Genomic DNA, 26,552 nt, shown 5'->3' with positions numbered 1-26,552 from the left:
TTCCCGGAAGTGGAGCATGTAACGGTTTTTTTTTTTTGGAGCATGTAACGTTTTGTGTCTTCTGGCTTGTGAAGTGACGTGTGTACAAAACCTGGTCAATGGTAGCGAAAAACACCTAGCACCCCTAGTTGGATGCTACCGTACCGCTACATATTTTTATATTGTACTGTTTAGATATTATAAATATATTTATCACCAACTCGTAGTGAGTTACGGCGAACTAGAAGCAGCATGTCAGCAAGTGCGGTTTACGTGTTAGACCTCAAAGGCAAGGTAAGAGGACATGACAGATTTGGGTTAGCTAACGTTAGCTAGCTAGCTAAATAACAAGTGTTTCACATTTTAAATGTTTAGCTAATAATGCATTGCACGGTTTGATGGACAACTTACAATATAAAGCTAGCTAGTTTACGTTATAAGAAAAATATAGAATATTGAATTTGAGAGCTTTATGTTGACATGGGGACAGTAGTGATGGGAAACCGTAGCTTTCTGAAGCCTTTAGGGCTTTTACCAAATTGTGCCAAAAAACGGTTAATTACGCTGAGCTTTTAATAACAATGCACGTTAGCGATGATCGTCGGTACCAAGCGCGCCGGTTGTTAAAATGTATGAACTCACAGCGTCTGCTAAATGACTCAAATGTAAATGACATCTGCTGGTCAGCAATGAAAAGTACCGTTTGATGTTTTATACGTTTTTTCCACACTATTCATCAAATTTGAATGGTGCAAAGGTTAGTCGCTAGTCTTCGTAGCCTACAATTAGTTACCATTATATTGCAGATTCGTACCTTACATTATGCTTCCCTTTTTTTGGCTGTTAAACCCTTTTTTTGCTATAAAAAAAGGAATTTATGGCATTATCTAAGCCCCATAAGACAAGTAATTGTTTAAAGCTGCAATATGTAGGTTTTTGGGCGACCCCAAAAAAATCGCATAGTTATAGATTTGTCATTCTCGGTGAAAGCAAGTAAGACGAGGTAGATCTGTTCTATGTGTGCTATGTGTGCTATTTCTATGCTTCACGGTCTTAAGTTTTATTTTCATTATTTTACTTTCTGTTTTGTACCTGAGCTTCAAACAGCTAAAATACAATATTTTTGGTTATGGAAAATATATTTCACAGCAGTTTAGATCGACCTGGCCAAGGCTTTCGACTCTGTCAATCACCGTATTCTTATCGGCAGACTCAACAGCCTTTGTTTCTCAAATGACTGCCTCGCTTGGTTCACCAACTACTTCTCAGAGTTCAGTGTGTCAAATTGGAGGGCTTGTTGTCCGGACCTCTGGCAGTCTCTATGGGGGTACCACAGGGTTCAATTCTCGGGCTGACTCTTTTCTCTGTATATATCAACAATGTCGCTCTTGCTGCGGGTGATTCCCTAATCCACCTCTACGCAGACGACACCATTTTGTATACATCTGGCCCTCGTTTGGACATTGTGTTAACTAACCTCCATATGAGCTTCAATGCCATACTATACTCCTTCTGTGGCCTTCAATTGCTCTTAAACGCTAGTAAAACCAATTGCATGCTTTTAAACCATTCGCTGTCCGCACCCCCCCGCCCGACTAGCATCACTACTCTGGACGGTTCTGACTTTGAATATGTGGACAACTACAAATACCTAGGTGTCTGGTTAGACTATACACTCTCCTTCCAGACTCATATTAAACATCTCCAAACCAAAACATCTCCAATTCTTATTTCGCAACAAAGCCTCCTTCACATAAGCCGCCAAACAAAACAACAGTCATTATGGCCAAATGGTTCTATTTTTGTTTCATCAGACCAGAGGACCTTTCTCCAAAAAGTACGATCTTTGTCCCCATGTGCAGTTGCAAACCGGAGTGTGGCATTTTTATGGTGGTTTTGGAGCAGTGGCTTCTTCCTTGCTGAGCGCCCTTTCAGGTTATGTCGATATAGGACTCGTTTTACTGTGGATATAGATACTTTTGTACCTGTTTCCTCCAGCATCTTCACAAGGTCCTTTACTGTTGTTCTGGGATTGATTTGCACTTTTCGCAACAAAGTACGTTCATCTCTAGGAGAAAGAACGCAACTCCTTCCTGAGTGGTATGACGGCTGCATGGTCCCGTGTTGTTTATACTTGCGTATTTTGTTTGGAGGAAAAAGGGGAAGGCTTTGCAAGCTGAAAAACACCATCCCAACCTTGAAGCACAGAGGTGGCAGCATCATGTTGTGGGGGTGCTTTGCTGCAGGAGGGACTGATGCACTTCACAAAATAGATGGCATCATGAGGGGGAAAATTATGTGGATAAATTGAAGCAACATCTAAAGACATCAGTCAGGAACTACAAGCTTGGTCACAAATGGCTCTTCCAAATGGACAATGTCCCCAAGCATACTTCCAAAGTTGTGACAAAATGGCTTAAGGACAACAAAGTCAAGGTATTGGAGTGGCCATCACAAAGCCCTGACCTCAATCCTATAGAAAATTTGTGGGCAGAACTGAAAAAGAGTGTGCGAGCAAGGAGGCATACAAACCTGACTCAGTAACACCAGCTCTGTCAGGAGGAATGGGCCAAAACTTATTGTAGGAAGCTTGTGGAAGCCTACCCAAAATGTTTGACCCAAGTTAAACAATTTAAAGGCAGTGCTACCAAATACTAATTGAGTGCATGTAAACTTCTGACCCACTGGGAATGTGATGAAAGAAAAAAAATCTGGAATAAATAATTATCTCTACTATTATTCTGACATTTCACATTCTTAAAATAAATTGGTGATCCTAACTGGCCTAAAGACAGGGAATTTTTACTTGGATTAAATGTCAGGAATTGTGAAATTGAGTTTAAATGTATTTGGTGTGTGTAAACTTCCGACTTCAACTGCATGTTATTTTTTACTCGTTATTGTTATTCAATCTGCATTGCTGGAAAAGGACCCGTGAGTAAGCAAGGCCGTCATTGAAAATAAGAATGTGTTCTTAACGGACTTGCCTAGTTAAATAAAGGTATTAAGACATAATAATAATTCATATATATATATATATTTCTTTTTTTATCAGCAAATTGGCGTCCAAAAATACTGATTTCCGATTGTTATGAAAACTTGAAATCGGCCCCAATTAATCGGCCATTCCGATTAATCGGTCAACCTCTAATATAGACTTTCTTTTTTCCCTATTGTGTTATTGACTGTACGCTTGTTTATTCCATGTGTAACTCTGTTTGTGTCACACTGCTTTGCTTTATCTTGGCCAGGTCGCAGTTGTAAATGAGAACTTGTTCTCAACTAGCTTACCTGGTTAAATAAAGGTGAAATAAAATAAAATAATTCTCTACACTTCACTTGCCTGTTTTGTCACACATACTGAAATTAGGCTAACTAACTATGGTACATTGTAAGTACGGTGATCAGTAGAGGTCTGTGCTTGAAAACAGCTTGGAATCATAGAGTTCACCATAACCACGGTGAAATCGGTGGCATCTCGCATTTTTCAATACGTTTGAAAAACCATGTGATCAAACTAATCTTCGGACGTCATTGATCACGTAATAATGTTCCTTTTGAAATTATCAGATCAGTAGTGCTTTGAAAACCGTGGGAAAGTAATATTACTTAGCTAGCTACCCCACCAGCTGGACTGGTTTTGAATGAACTGTTTCATTGGATCACGTGATGCATTAAAGACTAATTCTGCATGATTATGATAATGGTGGTGGCCTTGTGAATAGTAGGCTGTATTACAAGCCTGCCAAGAGGTGTTATCATCCATGGTTGTCAAGACCACCAACAGTTGCTGAAACGTTGCTCAATTGAGATTACGGGACCTAACGTGTGCCAGGAAAACATTCCCCACACCATTACACCACTGTGATCAGCCTGTACCTTTGACACAGCCACAATGTGGCCATGGACTCATACAGCTTATGCCAAATCCTGACTCTACCATCAGCATGACGCAACAGGAACTGTAATTCGTCGTACCACTCCTCAATTGTCCAGTGGTGATCGTGTGCCCACAAGTCGCTTTTTCATATTTTTTTCTGATAACCCTGTATGGGCCTCTGCTGCAATAGCCCGTCCGTGACAAGGATCGGCGAGTTGTGCGTTACGAGATTCCCTTCTGCACACCACTTTTGTACTGTGCCATTATTTACCTGTTTGTGGCCTGCCTGTTAGCTTGCAGGAGTCTTGCCATTCTCCTTCAACCTCTCATCAATGAGCTGTTTTCACCCACAGGACTGCTGATGACTGGATGTTTTTTGTTTGTTGCACCATTCTAAGTAAATCCTAAACATTGTTGCGTGTAGAAAGTCCAACGCCTGGCACCGACGATCATACTATGATCAGTCGCTTAGGTCACTCGCATTGCCCATTCTAACGTTCAATCGAACATTAACTGAATGCCTCTGTCTATCTGCTTTTTATAGCAAGCCACGTCCACGTCACTCAACGTACATGGGATCAAACCATTTGAACGGGGTGGTGTGCCTAAAAAAACTGTCCGCTGTGTGTGATGGCTCAAATGCATAGTCCAATTATGATGACTCATGTAGATTTTTGTGTTCCATATCAAGGACACTTGACTTGCCAGTAATTCCTGTTCAGGATGTCGTCAGGAGACTCATGCCATGTAGATGTCCTAACATGATGGATAGAGAAAGTGATAGTAACTTCCTGTTGATTTGTTTCACCTTTTCAGGTTCTGGTTTGCCGTAACTACAGAGGAGATGTGGACATGTCAGAGATTGAGCACTTTATGCCCATCCTTATGGACAGAGAGGAGGAGGGTAACTTATCCCCTATCCTGGCCCACGGAGGTGTCCGCTTCATGTGGATCAAACACAACAACCTGTACCGTATCCTTACTGCCACTCACTCATCCTTTCACAAAATGTGTTTACAAGTACTGCCTCAATATTCCTTTGCCTTTCCAATATTGGTAAAGGGGAGAGTGATGGTTGGTTTGAATGCTTAGGTCACATATACTACTACTCCTTTAGAGCTCACAAACGGATCACTTCCAGTAAATAACAATTTCAGTTATTTCTCAAACTGACCGCCTTTTCCAGCTCATGTGGGGCTGATAAGTAAAACAAACATCAACTTCACCTTAACATATTTTCAATCAGTTGTAGCAACGTCTAAGAAAAATGCTTGTGTCTCACTGGTCTTCTCTTTCCTCTACAAAATTATTCAGGTGAGTTGCATATTTTGGGTGATGAAAATCATAGTCTTATTTGGCCAATTATTACCCATAGGTTATTACAGATGTTTAACTGGTTAGCTATACCACATTTCTTGTCTTAGAATTATTATATGAAGCACTGCTACCAACTTCATGAGAAAATGCAGGTGGGTAACTTTATTCAAGTCCTTTGTCTCTTCAGGTTTTCTCAGAGTATTTTAAGGAGTTGGAAGAGGAGAGTATCAGAGATAACTTTGTCATCATCTATGAGTTAATGGATGAGTTGATGGACTTTGGCTACCCCCAGACCACTGACAGCAAGATCCTTCAAGAGTGAGTATCCTCTCCGGCCCTTAATCAGTCTCCTGAACGCTGTACCAACCCATGTTTTGCTTCCATTAAACATTTTCATATTCCTCCAAGTTAAACACATGATACATAGTGGTATACAGTAGTGTATGTACCATATATCTATAATTTCACCCAAGTACCCAGTATGGCTGCAGACAGAGTGGTATCTTTCATTGTTATCCTATCCTCTCACCCTGTTTGTCTCTGTTGGTTTTTAGGTACATCACCCAAGAGGGGCACAAGCTAGACACTGGGGGCCCGCGCCCCCCTGCAACCGTCACCAACGCAGTGTCCTGGAGGTCAGAGGGCATTAAGTACAGGAAGAACGAAGTCTTCCTGGACGTCATTGAGTCTGTTAATCTTCTGGTGAGGCGCCTTGTCATGTCGTGTTCTAACACTCCCTTCCCTCTAATACAGTCGTGCCTTGCAATGTTTATTTTAGTCTATGACAAAATCATTCAGTGTTTTAATGAAATACTATCAACCGTTTGAACTTAGGCACATTTGAGCAATTGTTGTAAAATGTTTGATACTTCTCCTTTTCTCATGTATGTGCAGGTCAGTGCGAATGGTAACGTGCTGCGCAGTGAGATCGTGGGCTCCATCAAGATGCGGGTGTTCCTGTCAGGGATGCCCGAGCTGCGTCTGGGGCTCAACGACAAAGTTCTCTTTGAGAACACTGGCCGTGAGTTCCTCTGCACTGTTTGCCACTGGATGGGTTACAGTTCAGTTAAAAGACAAATGCATGTAGATTTCAAAGCTGTTTCTGTATGGATTCTCAGCCTTAACTTTAGACACTTAGCCATCGATGCATGATTTGCAAGACAGAGTTGTTGTGCACACATATCTCAAGTTAGGATTCAGCTCTTACCTCTAATCTATTTCAATTAAACATAGCTTTCATTTTTCTCAGAACTGTACATGTACCAAGTCCGATCCTCTAATGCCCTTTCCAACTCTCCATATTTTTCTATTGCTGTGCTGATCACAGGAGGGAAGAGTAAATCAGTGGAGCTGGAGGACACCAAATTCCACCAGTGTGTGCGTCTGTCTCGCTTTGAGAATGACCGCACCATTTCTTTCATTCCTCCCGATGGAGAGTTTGAACTCATGTCCTACCGCCTCAACACACACGTATGTACTATATCAGAGACGGGACAGTTTAATTGCATAAGATGGGCTTGTCATTATAGTTTGTTTTCTCAGACAAAGATTAAGTGTAGTCTTAGACTAATAATGGAGTTTCTCCATTGAAATGGCTTTAATAAATATACAGTGCATTGGGTAAGTATTCAGAACCCTTCACTTTTTCCACACGTCATGTTACAGCCTTATTATAAAATGTATTAAATTGTTTTTTTCTCGACTCAATCTACACACAATACCCCAAGATGACAAAGGAAAAACAAGTTAAGACATTTTTGCGTCTTCTTGGGTATGACACTACAGGCTTGGCACACCTGTATTTGGGGAGTTTCTCCCATTCTTTTCTGTAGATCCTATCTAGCTCGGTCATGTTGGATGGGGAGCGTCGCTGCAAAGCTATTTTCAGGTCTCTCCAGAGATGTTTGATCGGGTTCAAGTTCCGGCTCTGGCCGGGCAACTCACTGACATTCAGAGACTAGTATTGTCTTGGCAGTGTGCTTAGGATCATTGTCCTGTTGGAAGGTGAACCTTAGCCCCAGTCTGAGGTCTTGAGCGCAAGGATCTCTCTGTACTTTGCTCCATTCATCATTCCCTCAATCCTGACTAGTCTCCCAGTCCCCACAGCATGATGCTGCCATGGTCATGTGGTGTTTGGCATTCAGGGCAAAGAGTTGAATCTTGGTTTCATCAGACCAGAGAATCTTGTTTCTTACTTCCTTACTGATGTCTTGAGATGCTGCTTCAATATATCCACAATTTTCCTGCCTCATGACGCCATCCATTTTGTGAAGTGCACCAGTCCCTCCTGCAGCAAGCACCCCCACAACATGATGCTGCCACCCCTGTGCTTCACGGTTGGGATGGTGTTCTTTGACTTACAAGCCTCACCCTTTTTCCTCCAAACATAACGATGGTCATTATGGCCAAACAGTTCTATTTTTGTTTCATCAGATCAGAGGACATTACTCCAAAAAGTACGATCTTTGTCCCCATGTGCAGTTGCAAACCATAGTCTGGCTTTTTTATGGCGGCTTTGGAGCAGTGGCTTCTTCCTTGCTGAGCAGCCTTTCAGGTTATGTCGATATAGGACTCGTTTTACTGTTGATACAGATACTTTTGTACCTGTTTCCTCCAGCATCTTCACAATGTCCTTTGCTGCTGTTCTGGTATTGATTTGCACTTTTCGCACCAAAGTACGTTCATCCCTAGGAGACAGAACGCGTTTCCTTCCTGAGCGGAATGACGGCTGTGTAGTCCCATGATGTTTATACTTGCATACTATTGTTTGTAGAGATGAATGTGGTACCTTCAGGCGTTTGGAAGTTGCTCCCAAGGATGAACCAGACTTGTGGAGGTCAACAATTATTTTTTCTGAGGTCTTGGCTGATTTCTTTTGATTTTCAAGCAAAGAGGCACTGAGTTTGAAGGTAGGCCTTGAAATACATCCACAGGTACACCTCCAATTGACTCAAATGATGTCAATTAGCCTATCAGAAGCTTCTAGAGCCATGACATAATTTACTGGAATTTTCTAAGCTGTTTAAAGTCACAGTTAATTTAGTGTATATACTGACGCACTGGAATTGTGATACAGAGAAATAATCTGTCTGTAAACAGTTGTTGGAAAAATGACTTGTCATGCACAATATAGATTTCCTTACAGACTTGCCAAAACTATAGATTGTTAAGAAGATATTTGTGGAGTGGTTAAAAAAAACAAGTTTTAATGACTCCAACCTAAGTGTGTGTAAACTTCTGACCTCAACTGTACATAAAAATATTAGTCTCAAGGTCAATGGGGGTGCCACAGGGTTCAATTCTCGGGCCGACTCTTTTCTCTGTATATATCAATGATGTATACAGGGTAGCCTAGTGGTTAGAGCGTTGGATTAGTAACCGAAAGGTTGCAAGTTCGAATCCCCGAGCTGACAAGGTACAAATCTGTCGTTCTGCCCCTGAACAGGCAGTTAACCCACTGTTCCTAGGCCGTCATTGAAAATAAGAATTTGTTCTTAACTGACTTGCCTAGTAAAATAAAGGTCAAATTTTTAAAAATGTTGCTCTTGCTGCGGGTGATTCCTGATCCACCTCTACGCAGACGACACCATTCTGTATACTTCCGGCCCGTCCTTGGACACTGTGCTATCTTTACCCTAGTAAAACTGACTATCCTACCGATCCTCGACTTCGGCGATGTCATCTACAAAATAGCCTCCAATACTCTACTCAGCAAACTGGATGCAGTTTATCACAGTGCCATCCGTTTTGTTACTAAGGCACCTTATACCACCCACCACTGCGACCTGTATGCTCTAGTCGACTGGCCCTCGCTACATATTCGTCGCCAGACCCACTGGCTCCAGGTCATCTACAAGTCCATGCTAGGTAAAGCTCTGCCTTATCTCAGTTCACTGGTCACGATGGCAACACCCACCCGTAGCATGCGCACCAGCAGGTGTATCTCACTGATCATCCCTAAAGCCAACACCTCATTTGGCCGCCTTTCCTTCCATTTCTCTGCTGCCTGTGACTGGAACGAATTGCAAAAATCGCTGAAGTTGGAGACTTTTATCTCCCTCACCAACTTCAAACACCTGCTATCTAAGCAGATAACCGATCGCTGCAGCTGTACATAGTCTATCGGTAAATAGCCCACCCATTTTTACCTACCTCATCCCCATACTGTTTTTATTTATTTACTTTTCTGCTATTTTGCACACCAATATCTCTACCTGTACATGACCATCTGATCATTTATCACTCCAGTGTTAATCTGCAAAATTGTAATTATTCGCCTACCTCCTCATGCCTTTTGCACACATTGTATATAGACTCTCTTTTTTTTATACTGTGTTATTGACTTGTTATTTGTTTACCCCATGTGTAACTCTGTGTTGTCTGTTCACACTGCTATGCTTTATCTTGGCCAGGTCGCAGTTGCAAATGAGAACTTGTTCTCAACTAGCCTACCTGGTTAAATAAAGGTGGGGGAAAAAAAGAGGATTGTGGATATGAGGGTTTAAGTGAGATTGCTTATAACAGTGCCACCTATAGGCCAATCAGTACAATTCTTTTTGACAAAGTTACTCATTGTATGCCAAAATTGACTATATCAAGGACAAATAATAATCTCAGAATAACAATAGTTTCGCTGTGAACCCCTCGTGATAGCTTTATTTGTATAGCGCTTTTCAATACAAGTACTTCACATCATAAAATAGAGTACTTACAAAGAAACAAAGACAGGAGGAAGGAGAATGAAAAAAAGATGACCAAATAAAGTCATACATTGAAATCATACATTAAAAGCAGCTTTATAAAAATCTATAGCTACTTTATTGGGTAACCGACCAAATTCAGAGATGTGAGTTAGACCTTTCATTCCCGTTGAAAGCAAGTGTACAAAGCGGTAGATCTGTTCTTTGTGCCATTTCTATGCTTCCCGTTCTGAAGTTTCGTTTTTGTTTCTTTTGGTTTTGTACACCAGCTTCAAACAGCTGAAAATACCTTGAACTAAAATATAAACGCAACATGTAAAGTGTTGGTTTCATGAGCTGAATAAAAGATCCCAGATATTTTACATACATACAAAGCTTTTTTCTCCAATCTTGTGCACATTTGTTTATATCCCTGTTAGTGAGCATTTCTCCTTTGCCAAGATAATCAATCTACCCGACAGGTGTGGCATATCAACAATCTGGTTAAACAGCATCATTTCACAGGTGCACCTTGTGCTGGGGACAAGGCTGCTCTAAAATGTGCAGTTTTGTCACACAATGCCAAGTTGAGGGAATATGCAATTGACAAGCTGACGGCAGGAATGTCTACCAGAGCTGTTGCCAGATAATTGAATGTTAAATTCTCTACCATAAGCCGTCTACAATGTTGTTTTAGAGAATTTGTCAGTATGTTCCAACGACCTCACAACCGCATACCATGTGTATGGTGGTGGTGTGGGCGAGTGGTTTGCCGAGTCAACGTTGTGAACAGAGTGCCCCATGGAATGGGCAAGCATAAGCTACGGACAACAAACACAATTGCATTTTATCGATGGAAATTTGAATGCACAAAAATACCGTGACGAATACCGTTTAAAAAAATAATATGTGACCAACAGCTGCTTATTCCCAGTCATGTAAAATCCATAGATTAGGGCCCAATGAATTTATTTCAATTGACTGATTTCCTCCTATGGACTTTAACTCAGTAAAATAAGTGACGTTGCATGTAGCGTTTTATTTTTGTTAGTATACAATATTTTGGGGTATAGAAAATGTATTTCGCAGCAGAGTGTACTTTTTGTTGTTGCTACGATGCTGGATGCTTCTCATCTGGTGTCATCAATAAAAACAATAATACATGCGCTGGGGTGAACATTGGCATAGTTTCGTCTTATGCAGATTTCAGCTTTAAGGTATTCATATTTTTTTGTGCATATATGAGAAAGACATGTCAAAGCAGAAATGACCCTTTCGTTGTATTGTTGAGAAGTTTTTTTTTTTTCATGCCTTAGAAATGTGTTTTCCCCAGGTGAAGCCCCTGATCTGGATAGAGTCGGTGATAGAGAAACACTCCCACAGCAGGATCGAGTACATGATCAAGGTAAACACCAGCACTGCAACATTACCCAGCAGTTAAGATAACAGTGTGCTTAGGTATCAACACAATAAGCATGATCTTCTGAAATACAATATATTGATCTCACTCACTCAGGCTAAGAGTCAGTTCAAGAGGCGTTCCACAGCCAACAATGTGGAGATTCACATTCCAGTTCCCACAGACGCCGACTCGCCCAAGTTCAAGACCACGGTGGGCAGTGTCAAGTGGATCCCAGAGAACAGCGAGGTCGTCTGGTCCATTAAGTCATTCCCGGTTAGTACAACAACACACTGGACTGCATGCTAGAGTAGGCCATAGTTTCAAAGTGTGGGGTTCTTTGAGTGACTGAACATCATAACCACAAATACAGATCTCAAGTGTCACAACTAACCTGGATAAATGTGTGTGTGTGTGTGTGTGTGTGTGTGTGTGTGTGTGTGTGTGTGTGTGTGTGTGTGTGTGTGTGTGTGTGTGTGTGTGTGTGTGTGTGTGTGTGTGTGTGTGTGTGTATAAAAACCAACACCATGATCCTAACTGTTGCTCTTTCATCTTGTCCCAGGGGGGTAAGGAGTATCTGATGAGGGCTCACTTCGGTCTGCCCAGTGTGGAAGCAGAGGACAAGGAGGGGAAGCCCCCCATCAGTGTCAAGTTTGAGATCCCCTACTTCACTACTTCTGGCATCCAGGTAAGATGCCTACCTCGCTGAAGTACCTCTTATATCCACCAGGGGTGTCTTGTTGCTTTTAGTAGTGGGAAACGGGTAATCATTCTAACACATGATGGAGCTATTGTAACACATATGAGGTCTGGCTGTTCAAGCTGAGACCTGAGGTGTATCTGGTTTGGTGTACTTGATTTGCTGTGACTGGTGCTGTTTATGTAGTATTTTGACTACATACTGTATGACACTGTCAGTTAACACAGGGAGAACAACATCCTTTCATCACCATAGTTTGTCTGGTGGGTCTCTATCAGAGATGTTCGTCTCTGTCACGAAGCTACACTGGAGAGCTTAGGAGTTGACAAGTTGCTCTCTTTCTGGTAAACAGCAGAATGTGTGCACTGTATCCAGAAAGATCTGCACAGGTGCTGTATAGCCAGCATTAGGCAATTGCCCCCCAAAAGTAAAAAAAAAAATGCACCACACACACTGCTTTTAGCACTCAAAATTGCCTTGTTGCATTGAGACATTGTTTTGACAAATACTGTGACATAATGGTCCAAGCTTGTTGATGGGATGGTTAAGAGAAGAACAATTAGGAGCACAGTACAGTGTGCAGGTCTGTATTGTTGTGGGTCAATGTCATTCTCTCCTTGACAGCCCTCTGGGAGCTGTGGGTCCCCTGATAGATCCAATCAACCTCCAGATCTGCCACCGGGGAAATTACTTTGTAGCCCAGAGAATCAAAGGAAAGCCTTTTCATTGCCTCAGGGGGTTCTCTCGCCTCGTGTCTTTGTATGCTCTCAGGACAGCCTAAATTTGTCGGGCTGGGCAAGGTGTCGAAAGCATTTCGCAGGGATATTGGCCCATGTTGACTCCAATGCTTCTCACAGTTGTGACTCGTTTCTCTGAACAGGTGAAGAAAAATATCACCAAATCCACTGGGGAAACTTTACATAGGATGAAGATGCACTACTCCGGCACCTCCGTACTACCTGTTGTTGGTGTGGGGAGGATTGGTGTGGTGGGTCCATGGGGGGCTTCTGATAATTTCATATCGAACTAGTTGTTAGAAAAACGTCCAAATCAGATGTTAGTTTCTATATTTATTGAATATGATATGAATCCTATAAATTAAAATGGTCAATTTGCATGCAACCAATTAGTTTAATTTCTCAGATCAAATTATATTTCAACAGAATGTTACAATTACCATAATTGCATCTGTTTCTAACAACAAACAATTTCAGACCAATCTGAGATGGTGGGTGTCAATCCTCTAGTGCTTTCTGAGGTGAAACGACCCGGATCATGTTTTGTACTGGACGCAGCACATTCAATAACATCCCACACATAATTGAGGCAGGGGATTAAATTACACTTTGCTTGAATTTCTCTGGAAATCAGGAAGTTTTGGCACTAATGGAAAATGAGGGACTTTGTAATGAAATCAAGCGACGGAGATATTGATAGTGTCTTCCTGTTATGTTCTACCAGAGAACGGTCACTGAAAGGTTTCATCATCACTCCAAGATGCTCTCGTTAACGTAGCAACACATTGGCCTACTTAACCCCAGTAATGGAACCTTGAGGAAAGAGTTGCTTGTAAACCACAGCTCCTCAAAATAACTCACTCAACAAGAGATCAATGGAGACATCATCAGAGATGCCGCTGGAAGCTGCTATTTAGGGAGTTTGCTTGAGCTACTGTGTTTTTTTGGCTCTGGCTGACCCCAAGGCCGCTTCGCTGGTGTTCCAGGTCCTCTTGAATTGTGCGAACCCCTGAGCCCACCGCACGCCACCAAGGATCTCTTCTAGCATGGAGGGAACGTTTAGGCAGCTTGGACTTATCATGTGAAATCCATAGATTAAGGCTAAATGTAATTTATTTCAATGGACTGATTCCCTTATATGAACTCTAAGCCAGTTAAATTAATTGTTTCATGTTGCGTTTATATTTTTGTTCAATCTTGTTTATCAACATTTTAAGCTAAAATGTCTGATCTGTTGTATGATCCTATTGCTTTTTAAATGATTTTGGGTGTAGCTTAGGCCTACTGGTTGTTTGGGATCAATCATCTGACAACTCCCAGTCTGTTTGGCATAAGTTATTTCTTTCTTGCACAGAACGACAAGCTGACCAATAGAATAGGTATACTTTTCTACTATGGAGGATAGTAGATTGACATAGGTTTGATTTTGCAGTTCGTTTCTCGTCTTGTTGGCTGAGGAAAAGTAAATTGAGATCGGAGTTCGTTAAGGACGCACACTTGCATCCTGTTCTGCTAAAATGAATTAGGCCTACTGTAGTCTGCATGTGATTTCAGTCATTCTGAGCATTGTGGGTGTACGCCCTAATCAGGTCATGCATCCAATGCATATTGGTCCGGTACATTTCTTAAATGTCCAGAAAATTAAAATGCTGCCAGTCAAGTGTCCGGCGTCACATTTTCCTAACGGAAACCCTGGTGTGTGGGCATATGTGTGCGTGCCTCTGCGTATGCTTGGCTACATGTGTGAGTGTGACTGTGCGTGCTCACTCTCTCCACGCTCCCATGTCTCTCGCACACGACACGCGGCACCAGCAAAAAAAGAAAAGAAAGAGGAACCACATCAGCTCCTTAATTAGACAGTGTGGTATATCAGAGTGTATCAAAGTGGTGTTTAACCCCACTGCCAGCCGTGCCAGGCATACAGGCAGATGTGCATCAAGCTCAGCCATACCCCATCTGAGGTAGAAACGGGAAGTTTAACACCAGAGTGGTTGGACTGCTGTAGAGGCAGGGGCTGCATTCTTTCTTTATTACCTGCTGATGGTAGGGGAGCCACATCAGGGTTCATCTTCCCCCTCAAGGGGATAATTATAGCTAGGTTCCCCCTCCCTTCAGACACAGTGGCGTGACCCACCAGCCCCTCAGAGATGTACTCCATATGGGCCCAGTCAACCATCAGAACAGAACACATGACCAACTGCAAGTTATCATGTACTATAAATTGTACAATAAATACATCATAGTCCATATCATGACAGATATCCTGAAAAATAGATATTATATTCAGGTGCCCAATAAAGTGATTGATTGGATGTGCCTTTGCTGTAAGTTTTGTAAGCACATGATCATTTGATCTTAATTTCATGTAAATAAACAGTCGTTCCTGTTTTGGGGTGGCACAGGTAACCTAGTGGTTAGATCAGTAACCGAAAGGAAGCTGGAATGAATCCCCGAGCTGACAAGGTAAAAATCTGTCATTCTGGCCCTGAACAAGACAGTTAACCCACTGTTCCTCAGTAGGCTGTCCATTGTAAATAAGAATTTGTTCTAAACTGACTTACCTAGTTAAATAAAGGTTAATCAAATTATTTCTGTTTATTTTATTATTGGACATCTATCAGTAGGCAGTAGAGCTGTCATGTAGACCTAGTTGTTTCAAAGAAGAACTTCAAAAACAAGTTTATTGGACCCTGGTTGACAGATTCAGTGCCTATTTTAGCTTCAGCATTAATTGAAGCTATTGATTTGATCAGCATGAGGCAAAGAGCTATTGAAATGGTGAATGAACTACCAGAGCCTGGAGAAAGCACTTATTAACATATACTGTCTCTGTATTCACATTCTGTACTATCAGAGACATCCTTGAAGACTGACACATTCATCCCGAAGCTAAATATGCTGTATTTCAAGAGGGTGTCCTTGAAATATGGCATATTTAGCTTGCTCCAAATCTGTCTGAAACCTTTTTTACCAACTGTGTGAAAAATGTTGCCAAATCGGGTCTGCTTTGGTCTTACAGTAGTTTATAACAACAAACATCTCAATTTGTAAGGCTCCAGACAACTTAGATATAGAGTATAGTAGGCTACACCTCGATTTAGCTGTGTTTTTATTACAGAATCACATCAGCCAACCTTCTTACTGTCTGTGACTAACTGGTAGTGTAGGAATATGGAGCTACCAATTTCACCACAGGCCATGTAGAGTTGTAGACAGGTCAACTAATGTTGGAGATGTCAGAAGTAGAATAATGCTTTGTCCTTGTTTCACCCTGTGGGTACTATTTCTGTATCTCTGGCGGTTTCTCACTATGACTCTTGATGATTAAAACTTTAGAAACTATGAAATATTAGGGAATTTTAAATAGGCTCAGTTAAGGTACCACGTTTAGGCAAGATGAGACTAAAGGTTAGGGTGATTCTTGCTGATTTAAAGTATGAATGTATTGATGAGGCCAATAGTGCGCAAAGCTGTCATCAAGGCTACTTTGAAGAATCTCAAATATAGAATATATTTTGATTGGTTTAACACTTATTTGCTTACTACATGATTCCATATGTTTTTTTTTCATAGTGTTGATGTCTTCACTATTATTCTACAATGTAGCAAATAGTCCAAATAAGGTGTGTCAACTTTTGACCGGTACTGTACATCATGCATAATCTTTATTGTTATGTAGGTCTATGTATGAGCTGGTAGCACAATTGAGGTTAGCTAGGGCCACTGTCAGTGATAACCACCAGGCCTTTCTGAATCGGCCTTGTAGGCTTGCTTTAACTGCTAGCTCTCCTGTTCTGCCAATGACAACCACTGGACCTGACTGATGTTAGCTTTGACATGCCAGCACTGAGATCCTCCTGTTCTCACAATGAGAAGAGCCTCTACTGTCTAGACTGCAGACACACACACACACACTCGCACAGCTCTGAGACAGTTCAGAAACTCCTCCCATATGCATATAGACCTATTCATTTTGCATTGTGTATCGGTCGTGTGATCTGCCTCAAACACCCTTTAGATCTTAAATTACACTTGGAATTGGCGTTGTGCGTAAATGGGAGGAGATTTACAGTCTAAATACAGCGCTAGTCTGACATGAATAATGTCTAGTCAGCAGACAGATTTACTTCGGTGGAGTAAATTGTGTTTGTATCCTACTAGGTTGCCTTTGCACCAGTTTATGGGAAATAGCCTTTTCATAGGGGAATGCAGCAGCCCCCTCTCTGTAGCCGTTTTGGTATTCTATTAGGATCCCCATTTAGCTGTTGCGAAAGCAGCAGCTACTCGTCCTGGGGTCCACACAACTTGACATAATACCGAACATTAATAGACAAGAACTGCTCAAGGACAGAACTACATCAATTGTTTAATTGTTGCCTGTTATGAGACAAAGCAATATTGTGTTTCTTGGAGGTAGGTAGTGCCCTAGTACTAGCAGTGTTCACACCTTTCTGAGAGGAAGATCAAATATTTAGTTTGGGTGGCTGACTGCATGCCTGTTGCATCTTCATCGGGACCACCAGACAGATCAGACCTAGAGGTGCTCTTTAAGGGCCTGTGATGTCCTGGCTTTCTTCATTATGGCCCAGTTATGATTGATGGTACCCTTGGTGTAAGTGTTTCACTCCCAAATGCAAAAACTATCATCTTCCCCATATGGTGTTGATAAAAATCTCAGTTTTTATGTGAAGAGAGCTGGGCTGCGGTGTGGTGTGCTGAGTCCATTTACACATTGTCAAATCTGCCTGTCAGTGTATTTCTCTGGGCTGTTATTGCAAGTGTTTTATCTTGGGGAAGATTTAAGACTTAATCCCCCCACTCTCTGTTAGAATCTCTGAATGCCTGAAGGTGGTCCTCGTTTCAATGAGAGCCCGGCCATGTATGGTCCTTCTGTAGCTCAGTTGGTAGAGCATGGCGCTTGTAACGCCAGGGTAGTGGGTTCGATCCCCGGGACCACCCATACGTAGAATGTATGCACACATGACTGTAAGTCGCTTTGGATAAAAGCGCCTGCTAAATGGCATATATTATTATATTATTATTATGTAACAATGAGGGAATATGAAGCTCAATTAATTATGAGCACCACGAAGATAAGCATATTAAATGGATACTTCTGGATTTTGACGTGCTAGCAGTTACCATAGACTTCTAGCCATTGTGTTAACGCTAGTTGGCAATTGCGCTAACGCAAGTTAGCAACTTCCTTTAAACTACACGCTGACATAAAAATGTTATCCACAAGTTCATCTGACTCTAGGGAAGTGGATAAAAGGCTTTATTGAACAGTTAGCCCCCTTGTGGTATGGCTCAATTTGGATTTGGTCAATTCTTGCAATATGTGTTCCCTTGGTGGATCTTATTCAATAGGTTGTAGTTTGAAGAATTGATGAAATTTCACATAGGACCGGGAAGTGCTAGTTCCCCACTTTTTGTTTTAATATCGAAAATGTTCTTAACCACTTCTTCATACCAGCTTGTTTCTAGAATGTGAGAAGTTCTCATCTGCAGACATTGACTTGTGTTTCAGCCAGGGCATATTTGACCTTTGTGGTTGTTGCCTGAAACGTGGCATTGTTAAAGATAGTATTTGAGAGAATATAAACAATAAAATCATCCTGGTAAAAACAATGCAGTATCATGTTCAGTAAACATGATTTTGTTCTATTCATTATAGTGTTCTTTACAACCCCCCACCTTCCTCACTTGAAACACGGTTTGCTCTGTGTGATGAAAGTCTTGTTTTTTAGGTGCGCTACCTGAAGATCATTGAGAAGAGTGGCTACCAGGCTCTGCCATGGGTTCGATACATCACACAGAATGGGGGTAAGGTTGAACATTCTCCACACCATGTAGTAATAATAATAAGCATTCACTCTCTTCTCTCAAAGAAGATTTCATCTCAGCCCATTATACTGTAATAATGATCTCTCATTATCATACCACCCACTAAACATCTGCATGTAAAACACCCTGTCAACTACCATCAATCCTATGTGTTGAATTGTGCATGTATCTGAACAGCCATGTGGCTCTGCTCCGGTCCTCCGTGGTTCCATTGGCTCTCCTGCTCTGTTGCCCCTCACATTAAATGTCTTGGCCTTTTTATTGGTTTCAATAGTTTTAGTAATTGCAGCACTGAATGTTGCTTCTGATACCTTTTTTTCTCCCTGCCATGGACTATATCTAGGAGACTCACTGCTAGCAAGGGGTCTGTAATGCCAGTAGATTTGGTTATTTTCTCTCCCCTCTTCTACTGTACAGTACATAATAATAATAATAATAAATATATGCCATTTAGCAGACGCTTTTATCCAAAGCGACTTACAGTCATGTGTGCATACATTCTACGTATGGGTGGTCCCGGGATCATGTTGTGAGGTTCTACAGTACAGTCTGCAGTCCGTCTCTCCAGGCCTCTCTTCCTGATAAGGTTATCTGTGCAGATGGTCTGAGACAGGGCCCCTCCCACCTCTGATTGGCAGGAAGGAAGTAGCCAGGCAATAGCGTTGTTCTTGGCGGCCGCTGGCCAGCTGTCATGCTGTACTACACCCCATCGAATGGCTGTCTGAATTATAAAGCAGAGCAAACCCAGCCAATCTTAATTATCTCCGATATCAACCAGAGGAAGGCATTCATCTCCACTTGACTGGGCGCTTGTTTTGATACTTTGTCAATCAGGGGGGGGGTTGAGTCTTTTGGTCCGCACAGTCTTTTGTCTGCTCTGTGCAAGGTCAGACTACAGGTCCTGTGTCTGTTTTTGTCTGCGTGTGTGACTTGAAGATACAGTTGAAGACTAGCCTATTTGGAATCACTGACTCGCTGATGGAATTCATGTCAATCGTTTTACTACAATAAAAGTAGATTAAACTGACAAACTGTATCTCCAGTAGAGTTGGGCGGTATCCAGGGTATGACAATAGATTTCATACTGGAGAGGTTATACCTTAACTGTGAGTGGATCGCTGAATACCTACAGTAGATGTACCATGCATATACACAGATAAAACATATATATATTTAAGAATGTTGCCAGCATGCTGCACTGTTGTATCTCACCAAAAGGAAAATTCTAGCCATCCTTTTCCATACTAAGCATCTGTATTTGTCATGTGCATGTGTGGCGTATTCTATTGGTTCCTCTTAGAGTTCAAAGAATACTAGAGCTTTTGTTTGTTCCTAATTAATACAAAATCCAACTATTGTTCATCAAACCTGTTATTAACTTCATGTGTTTATGTAAGCTGTCACGGCAATCAAGCAAAACCGGAGATCACTGATCTGTAATTATAAACTATGTGTGAAGGTGCTTGTAATTAACTGGGAAGATGAGACCACATTCACCCCCAACGGCCCAACTGAATACAAGCCAACGCCACCTGATCTGAGTACTTGCATCATCTTGATGAGCTCTGGATTTTAGTTGCCACACTGGGCACCCGTTTCCAGACGGTTTCCTTGCCAGTGTCCACCGCAGACTGCTACCACACAACCGTTTTATTTAATTTTGTTCAAGAAAGTGATGCAGCCTTCTCAGACTGAATCATCTGTCAGTTATGTCATTTTAAAGAGCAAATGTTAGACATCCTTAATATTATGCGTGGCACCATGTGGTTTTATTAATCTCATTCATTAACATTTACAACGTCAAAGGGAAAGAAGTGAATCATTATTGCCCAGCCTATATGACATCACTCTGTTATCAAACAATGAAAGACGAAGTACTTCAAATTCACTTTCAAAAAGAAGCAGTGTTATTTTATGGGGAAGTGATACACTTCACTGTACAGCAGTGGCCCTAAGTCAACTAGAGGCCCTGATCTCTTTGGTGTTTTCTTCAGGCTGATTGAAAATCCTTGTCAGATTTGCATTGGCCTGGGGGCCTTGATGTGGCCTTAGGTTCTGATTGGCATGCTGATGGCGGTTGCTGTGGGGTCACAGGTCTGTGGTTTAGCTTCACCCCTGCACCGACAAGCACTCTGTTGTGGACGACAGCGTGCGAATGGCACATCATCTGCGTGTCCCTGTGTGAGTGTCGAATGGCCAGGAGCCTGAGTCAGCAAAGCCACGCACTGTCTCCATCTCCACAAGAAAAACTGTGTGTGCATACGTTTTTGGGGAGAGGGGCTCATAGGACAAAATTAGAGATCTCCCATGAGCGGGCAGTAAAGGCCTGTAAACACAGCCTATCAATTACCACAGCCAAAGTAGTCCTAGACTTAATCTGTCTTATTCTACCCCTTTTCATGTTCTCTCTCAAACGACATCGGGAACCAGCATGTGTTTGATGGTTACGAAGGGGGGAAACCAGTAGAACCATTGTCTAGCCTGTGGCATGTGCTTGCTACAATTTAAAAATAGTTCATTCATCTGAGTCTAAGACTGGATAAGAGTTCTGTTAAGTATCATATTTTTTAAGAAATGTCATATTACAGAGTAGTATTTTGAAGTTTATTAGTTGTTAAATGTTTAAAAACGGTGAAAAAGTCTTCTGTTTTATGCACATGAAAAAAGTATTTCAAACTAACAATATGAATCCCAACATTTAGAAAGCCAACCGTTGAGTTTCACTAGAAGTAAACGTGAAATTTAAAGCGTGTGTGTGGCAGGGACTTGTGGGCGTCTGTGTTAGACTCTTCATAACTACTGAATTTGGCACAGAATTTCTCCAACCACCGTCACAAATAAATTACAAATATGTCAGTAGTGTGTTTCAAAGTCAACTCACGTCACGTAACAATACTATTGGGCTCCATGCACTATTGTTCCAAGTGCCCTTGGTTCCCCTAGCAACCACATAAACACTGTTCCACCTTAACCTTTGCACTTAATTGCTCTTAAAGCAGATACGGTTCAAGGCAAATTAAAACCAGATACGCTGGGGGGGCAAACCATTTCATCACTCAACGTCTAACCTTCCACACATCACACTGTTTCCAGAACTGTTTAAAAAAAAAAGTTATTACATACATTGATGCTGTTTCTTAGGCTAAAGAGTGATTTTTGGCGAGGTTTCTACTAACAGACTGTACTGATCTCGTTAAATCTGGCCCATGCTGCTTGCTTTCCCACGTTGTGACGTGTAAGAGGACACACAAAGTCCACAAACATAGAGAAGTACACAAGCCAGTGTGTGGGTGGATGGGGGGGGGTGGATGTCATGCTCACCTCTACTCAAAACTCTGAGATTCCTGAACAGATAAGCAGTCAGAACTTGGCCTGAGCAGAGAAACCAAACTCGACACAGCTGTGTGCTTCCCATTGTAAATCTGTGTAGTTTGTTTACAACTCGTACTGCCAAGCAAAGCACCAGGGAAACTTAACTCAACATCTCCTTACTTTACACACAATCTTTGGTCTTAGGGAACCAAAATAAGGAAACTTATCCTTGAGCTGGTTCTGCTGGTTGAATCAGTTGTCTCCTACATACTTGTCCTCTGTTAGTTTTACAGTGGGTGGAGCCAGCTCCCAAGAGACACATCCGGTTTTCTTTTGTTTGGCTCTAGGAATAATATTGAAACACTAATTCATTTTGATGAATTATTTTCCATTGTGAGTGTTTGAGGTTAAGGTGGAAGGGTAGGGTAGGGTAGGAAAACGGCTTCTCTAAGCATTCGCTTTTATGGCCAAACGGATTTATTACATATCCATCAATATCCATGTATGACTGTGTGCTAAATTGATGTTACTGATTAGATCACTAATGATATTGGTTTCCATTTTCTTTTCCAGATTACCAGCTCCGAACCCAATAGAAACTGCAGCAGGAAAGGCGCATATTTCTATGGGTGGAACATTGTTGGTCACGGATGTGTAATTACTTTTAGTCTTTTGTCATGGACATTTGTTGTCAATTGACTTCATTTGTTTTCTTTTCAAGTTTGAAGTTTGTTTCATGTTTAGTGCCATAATACAGAAATTATATTCCTCTGAAAATTCTAAATATACGTTTTTATTTGGTTAGTTGTGCTCTAAAAGTAGTGAGATGTATGATATTTCTATAGTAGGTCAGTTGCAAATAATGAATACAATTGTTGATTCTCTACTTACCACTTTTCCATCTAAATCACCTGCTTGCAATGTGGTCATATATTTTAAAGGTCAATTTCAGGTGTTAAGTTGAGTGTGACCAAGAACCAGTGAAGTGTTATAGAAGTTTAATGTGAATTTACACACAGCGTTCTTCATTTGATGGTTTTCCTGATTACTTAGTGATAGCCTGATGCAAGGCTGAAAAAGATCTTCAATATATTGTCTGGTCCGGAATCATCGGACATCAGTCTGTATGGCTGTTATGATGAGAATGAGGTGCATTGGTGCATTTGTGCAGATCGAAGTGAGCACTTAAAATGGTCAAACTATAATAAAATATTTGCCACAAGTTTTTATTGCAGTTCCTTTAGGCCACCATTACCTCAGTGAATAATCAAATCCTAAATGTTTATTGGGATGTATTAAGTTCCTAATTAGCTGTTGATACAATTATATATTTTTCTCATTTTCATCTATTGATTTATCCACATTATTCAGTGGAATACAACATGCTCAATGGAAGGCAACATTTTTATAAACTGTTCTGAATGAAGCTAGCTATAAATGGTATTGTACATTGCTAGCATATATTTTAGGTGACTTGTGTTAACAGTTGACTGCCATGGTTGCTTCAATAAGTTCTCAAAAACTAGGCCAAAAGCTTTAAACCGCTGTGGCCAGAGCTTTTGCATATGCAGAAAATGTCATCGATTTTGACACTTTTTTTTTACACCTTTAGTTCACATCCAATTGATCTTTTAAAATGAAGGTTTTGTTGTACTTCATCATCCAACCAAACTTTTGCTTACGTTATACTTATGACACAAGGAACCCTTCAATCAGTTAAAATTAGGAAACTTCTTTTAGCAATGGTATTGACTTGCCTATATTATCCATATCTTTAAAATCAAGCGTCTATATAAGTTTTATCAAAAAGAGCTTGACTGTTTCCTTTTGTATTAAACTATTTTCAACTTAATTGCAGGCTTTCTACTGCATTGTTGTCTGCAGCATGTTTAGGCAACATTTGAATACTTAAAAAATGCATCCCTCCTTTGAAGTAATCACTTATCTGACTTGACTGCATCTGTGAATGCGAAATAGTGACACCCCTGCTTTCACCTAGCCAAACTTGTTCGATCAATGATTAATTTCAAGAAAGTGTGGGAGGATGCATTTTCAAAGTATTCCAAAATTGAATAGTTTTATGCTAACAGGTATTTGATATCTATCAATACAGCCCATTTGTGTTACATCACAACTCTGAGGAGAGTAGAAAGTGAAGTGTCAGTGAGTTTAGATGCTGTGTTGCGTGCATTCCTCATGCTCCGGCTCCAGATCAGAATGGTGTATCCCTGCAGACCACTGGGGTGTGAATAGCATGCAGGCCTGTGAGTCTCTTTCTCACTCTCTAAAACAAATCTATCTGCCATTGTACCAGTTAATGAGCTTTAGATCATAATGGTGATACAAAGACCAGTTCTGCATAGCTGGTCTGCCCTTTACACACCAGAAGTGTGTCTCCTCGTGGATATGTCTCCTCAGATATGCATATACGAGGCTGGCGTGTGGACAAATAAGACAAAATTGGCCTTCTGGAAACAAATGTTCAAACTTCAGAACATGAACTGGATCAGCTAGAAAAGCGACAGAATAGTGAGAATATTCTCCCTTCCGGAAGATGGGGGGGGGGGGCGGGGACAAATCAATTTGATATCAGAGGAGCTTGACGTGGATGTATCACTGGAGGATCTAGAGTCATGCCATCAGATCGGCGTGAAGCAGAAGAACGCTAAATACCCACGCATGATCATATGTAAACTGGAATTCTCAGACCAAAGTCAACTTTCTTGATGGCACGGGGGAAAGGAGATCAGGGTCCAGGTGGGAAAGGGAAGTGTGGAGTGCATTAGAGATTGTATCATCTGTGGATCTGTTGGTGCGGTGTGAAAATTGGAGTGTGTTTCTTGGATAATGGTGTTTCTCGGAGCCATGACCAGCCTTTCGAAGCATTTCGAGGCTACAGACGTGAGTGCTACGAGTCAGTAGTCATTTAGGCAGGTTACCTTAGTGTTCTTGGGCACAGGGACTATGGCGGTCTGCTTGAAACATGTTGGTATTACAGACTTGGGCAGGGAGAGGTTGAAGATGTCAGAGAAGACACTTGCCAGTTGGTCAGCGCATGCTCTGAGTACACGTCCTGGTAATCTGTCTGGCCTTGTGAATGTTGTTTAATGGTCTTACGTTGGCTACGGAGAGCGTGATCACACAGTCGTCCAGAACTGTTGATGCTCTCATGCATGTTTCAGTGTTACTTGCCTCGAGGTGAGCATAAGTTATTTAGCTCGTCTGGTAGGCTCGTGTCACTGGATAGCTCTCGGAAGTGCTTCTCTTTGTAATCTATAATAGTTTACAAGCTCTGCAACATCCAATGAGCGTCGGAGCCGATGTAGCGTGATTCGATCTTAGTCCTGTATTGACGCTTTGCCTGTTTGATGGTTCATCGGAGGGCATAGCAGTTTTTCATATAACCTTACGGGTTAGAGTTCCGCACCTTGAAAGCGACAGCTCAACCCTTTAGCTTAGTGCGAATGTTGCCTGTAACCCATGGCTTCTGGTTGGGGTATGTATGTACAGTCACTCTGGGGACAACGTCCTCAATACACATTGATAAAGCCAGTGAATGATGTTGTGTACTCCTCAATGCCATCGGAAGAAACCCTGAACATATTCCGTTCTGTGCTAGCAAAACAGTCCTGTAGTTTAGCATCTGCTTCATCTGACCACTTTTTTAAAGCTTCCTGCTTTATTTTTGCTCGTAAGCAGGAATCAGGAGGATAGAGTTATGGTCAGAATTGCCAAATGCAGGGTGAGGGAGAGCTTTGTACGCGTGGGTCTCTGCGTGTGGAGCAGAGGTGGTCTAGAGTTTCAAATCAAGTTTTATTTGTCACATACAAATGGTTAGCAGATGTTAATGTGAGTGTAGCAAAATGCTATAAAGTATACACACAAGTGTAAAGGAATGAATAAGAATATGTACATAGAAATATTGAATGAGTGATGGCCAAACGGCATAGGCAAAATACAGTAGAGGGTAGAGTATAGTATATACATATGAGATGAGTAATGTAGGGTATGTAAACATTATATAAAGTGGCATTGTTTTAAAGTGGCTAGTGATACATTTCTTACATAAATTGTTCCATTATTAAAGTGGCTGGAGTTGAGTCAGTATGCTGGCAGCAGCCACTCAATGTTAGTGATGTTGTTTTTACCTCTGGTTGCACATTTAAAATGTTGATAGAAATTTGGTAACTTTTTTTAACCTCTAGTGACACCCCATCCCGTGAATGGGACCGTTGTCATCATCTGACACCAATTAGCATAACGCAACAGACAAATCTTCCTAGATAATATTCCTATTCATGAAAATCACAATATTGGAACACAGCTTAGCCTTTTGTTAATCACCCTGTCATCTCAGATTTTCAAAATATGCTTTACAGCCAAAGCTAGACAAGCATTTGTTTAAGTTTATCGATAGCATAGCATCATGCCTTGCTAGCAGCAGGCAACCTTGTCACAAAAATCAGAAAAGCAATCAAATTAAATTGTTTACCTTTGAACTTCGGATGTTTTCACTCAGGAGACTCCCAGGTATATAGCCAAAGTTCATTTTTCCCAAAATATTATTTTTGTAGGCGAAATAGCTCTGTTTGTTCTTCAGGTATGGCTGAGAAATCGACCAGCGAAAAATATTCCAAATTAGCTACATAATATCGACAGAAACATGGCAAACTTTGTTTAGAATCAATCCTCAAGGTGTTTT

At 41.3% G+C, this 26,552-nt stretch overlaps 1 protein-coding gene across 1 annotated transcript; it reads left to right on the top strand.

Moving 5' to 3' along the window:
* Positions 1-23,072, top strand: LOC123998839 (AP-1 complex subunit mu-1). Its single transcript, XM_046304038.1, has 12 exons — positions 1-273; positions 4,676-4,832; positions 5,106-5,173; positions 5,364-5,494; positions 5,731-5,878; positions 6,071-6,197; positions 6,504-6,646; positions 11,189-11,260; positions 11,372-11,530; positions 11,817-11,942; positions 18,442-18,517; positions 22,424-23,072. The coding sequence occupies exons 1-12, from the start codon at positions 232-234 to the stop codon at positions 22,444-22,446; spliced, it is 1,272 nt and encodes a 423-aa protein (XP_046159994.1). The 5' UTR covers positions 1-231; the 3' UTR covers positions 22,447-23,072.
* The last annotated feature ends 3,480 nt before the right edge of the window (positions 23,073-26,552 follow it).

Source organism: Oncorhynchus gorbuscha, linkage group LG02, assembly GCF_021184085.1.
Source record: "Oncorhynchus gorbuscha isolate QuinsamMale2020 ecotype Even-year linkage group LG02, OgorEven_v1.0, whole genome shotgun sequence".
Lineage (NCBI taxonomy): Eukaryota > Metazoa > Chordata > Actinopteri > Salmoniformes > Salmonidae > Oncorhynchus > Oncorhynchus gorbuscha.
The sequence above is the reverse complement of the archived record's forward strand: the minus strand, read 5'-3'. Positions and strand labels throughout refer to the sequence as shown.

Bases quoted from the DNA above. Each gene is read 5' to 3' on its own strand.
- LOC123998839 (XM_046304038.1), top strand. From the start codon at position 232: ATGTCAGCAAGTGCGGTTTACGTGTTAGACCTCAAAGGCAAG. The intron at 5,495-5,730 runs GTGAGTATCCTC...GTTGGTTTTTAG, and splicing joins GACAGCAAGATCCTTCAAGA to GTACATCACCCAAGAGGGGC. The intron at 6,647-11,188 runs GTATGTACTATA...TGTTTTCCCCAG, and splicing joins CCTACCGCCTCAACACACAC to GTGAAGCCCCTGATCTGGAT.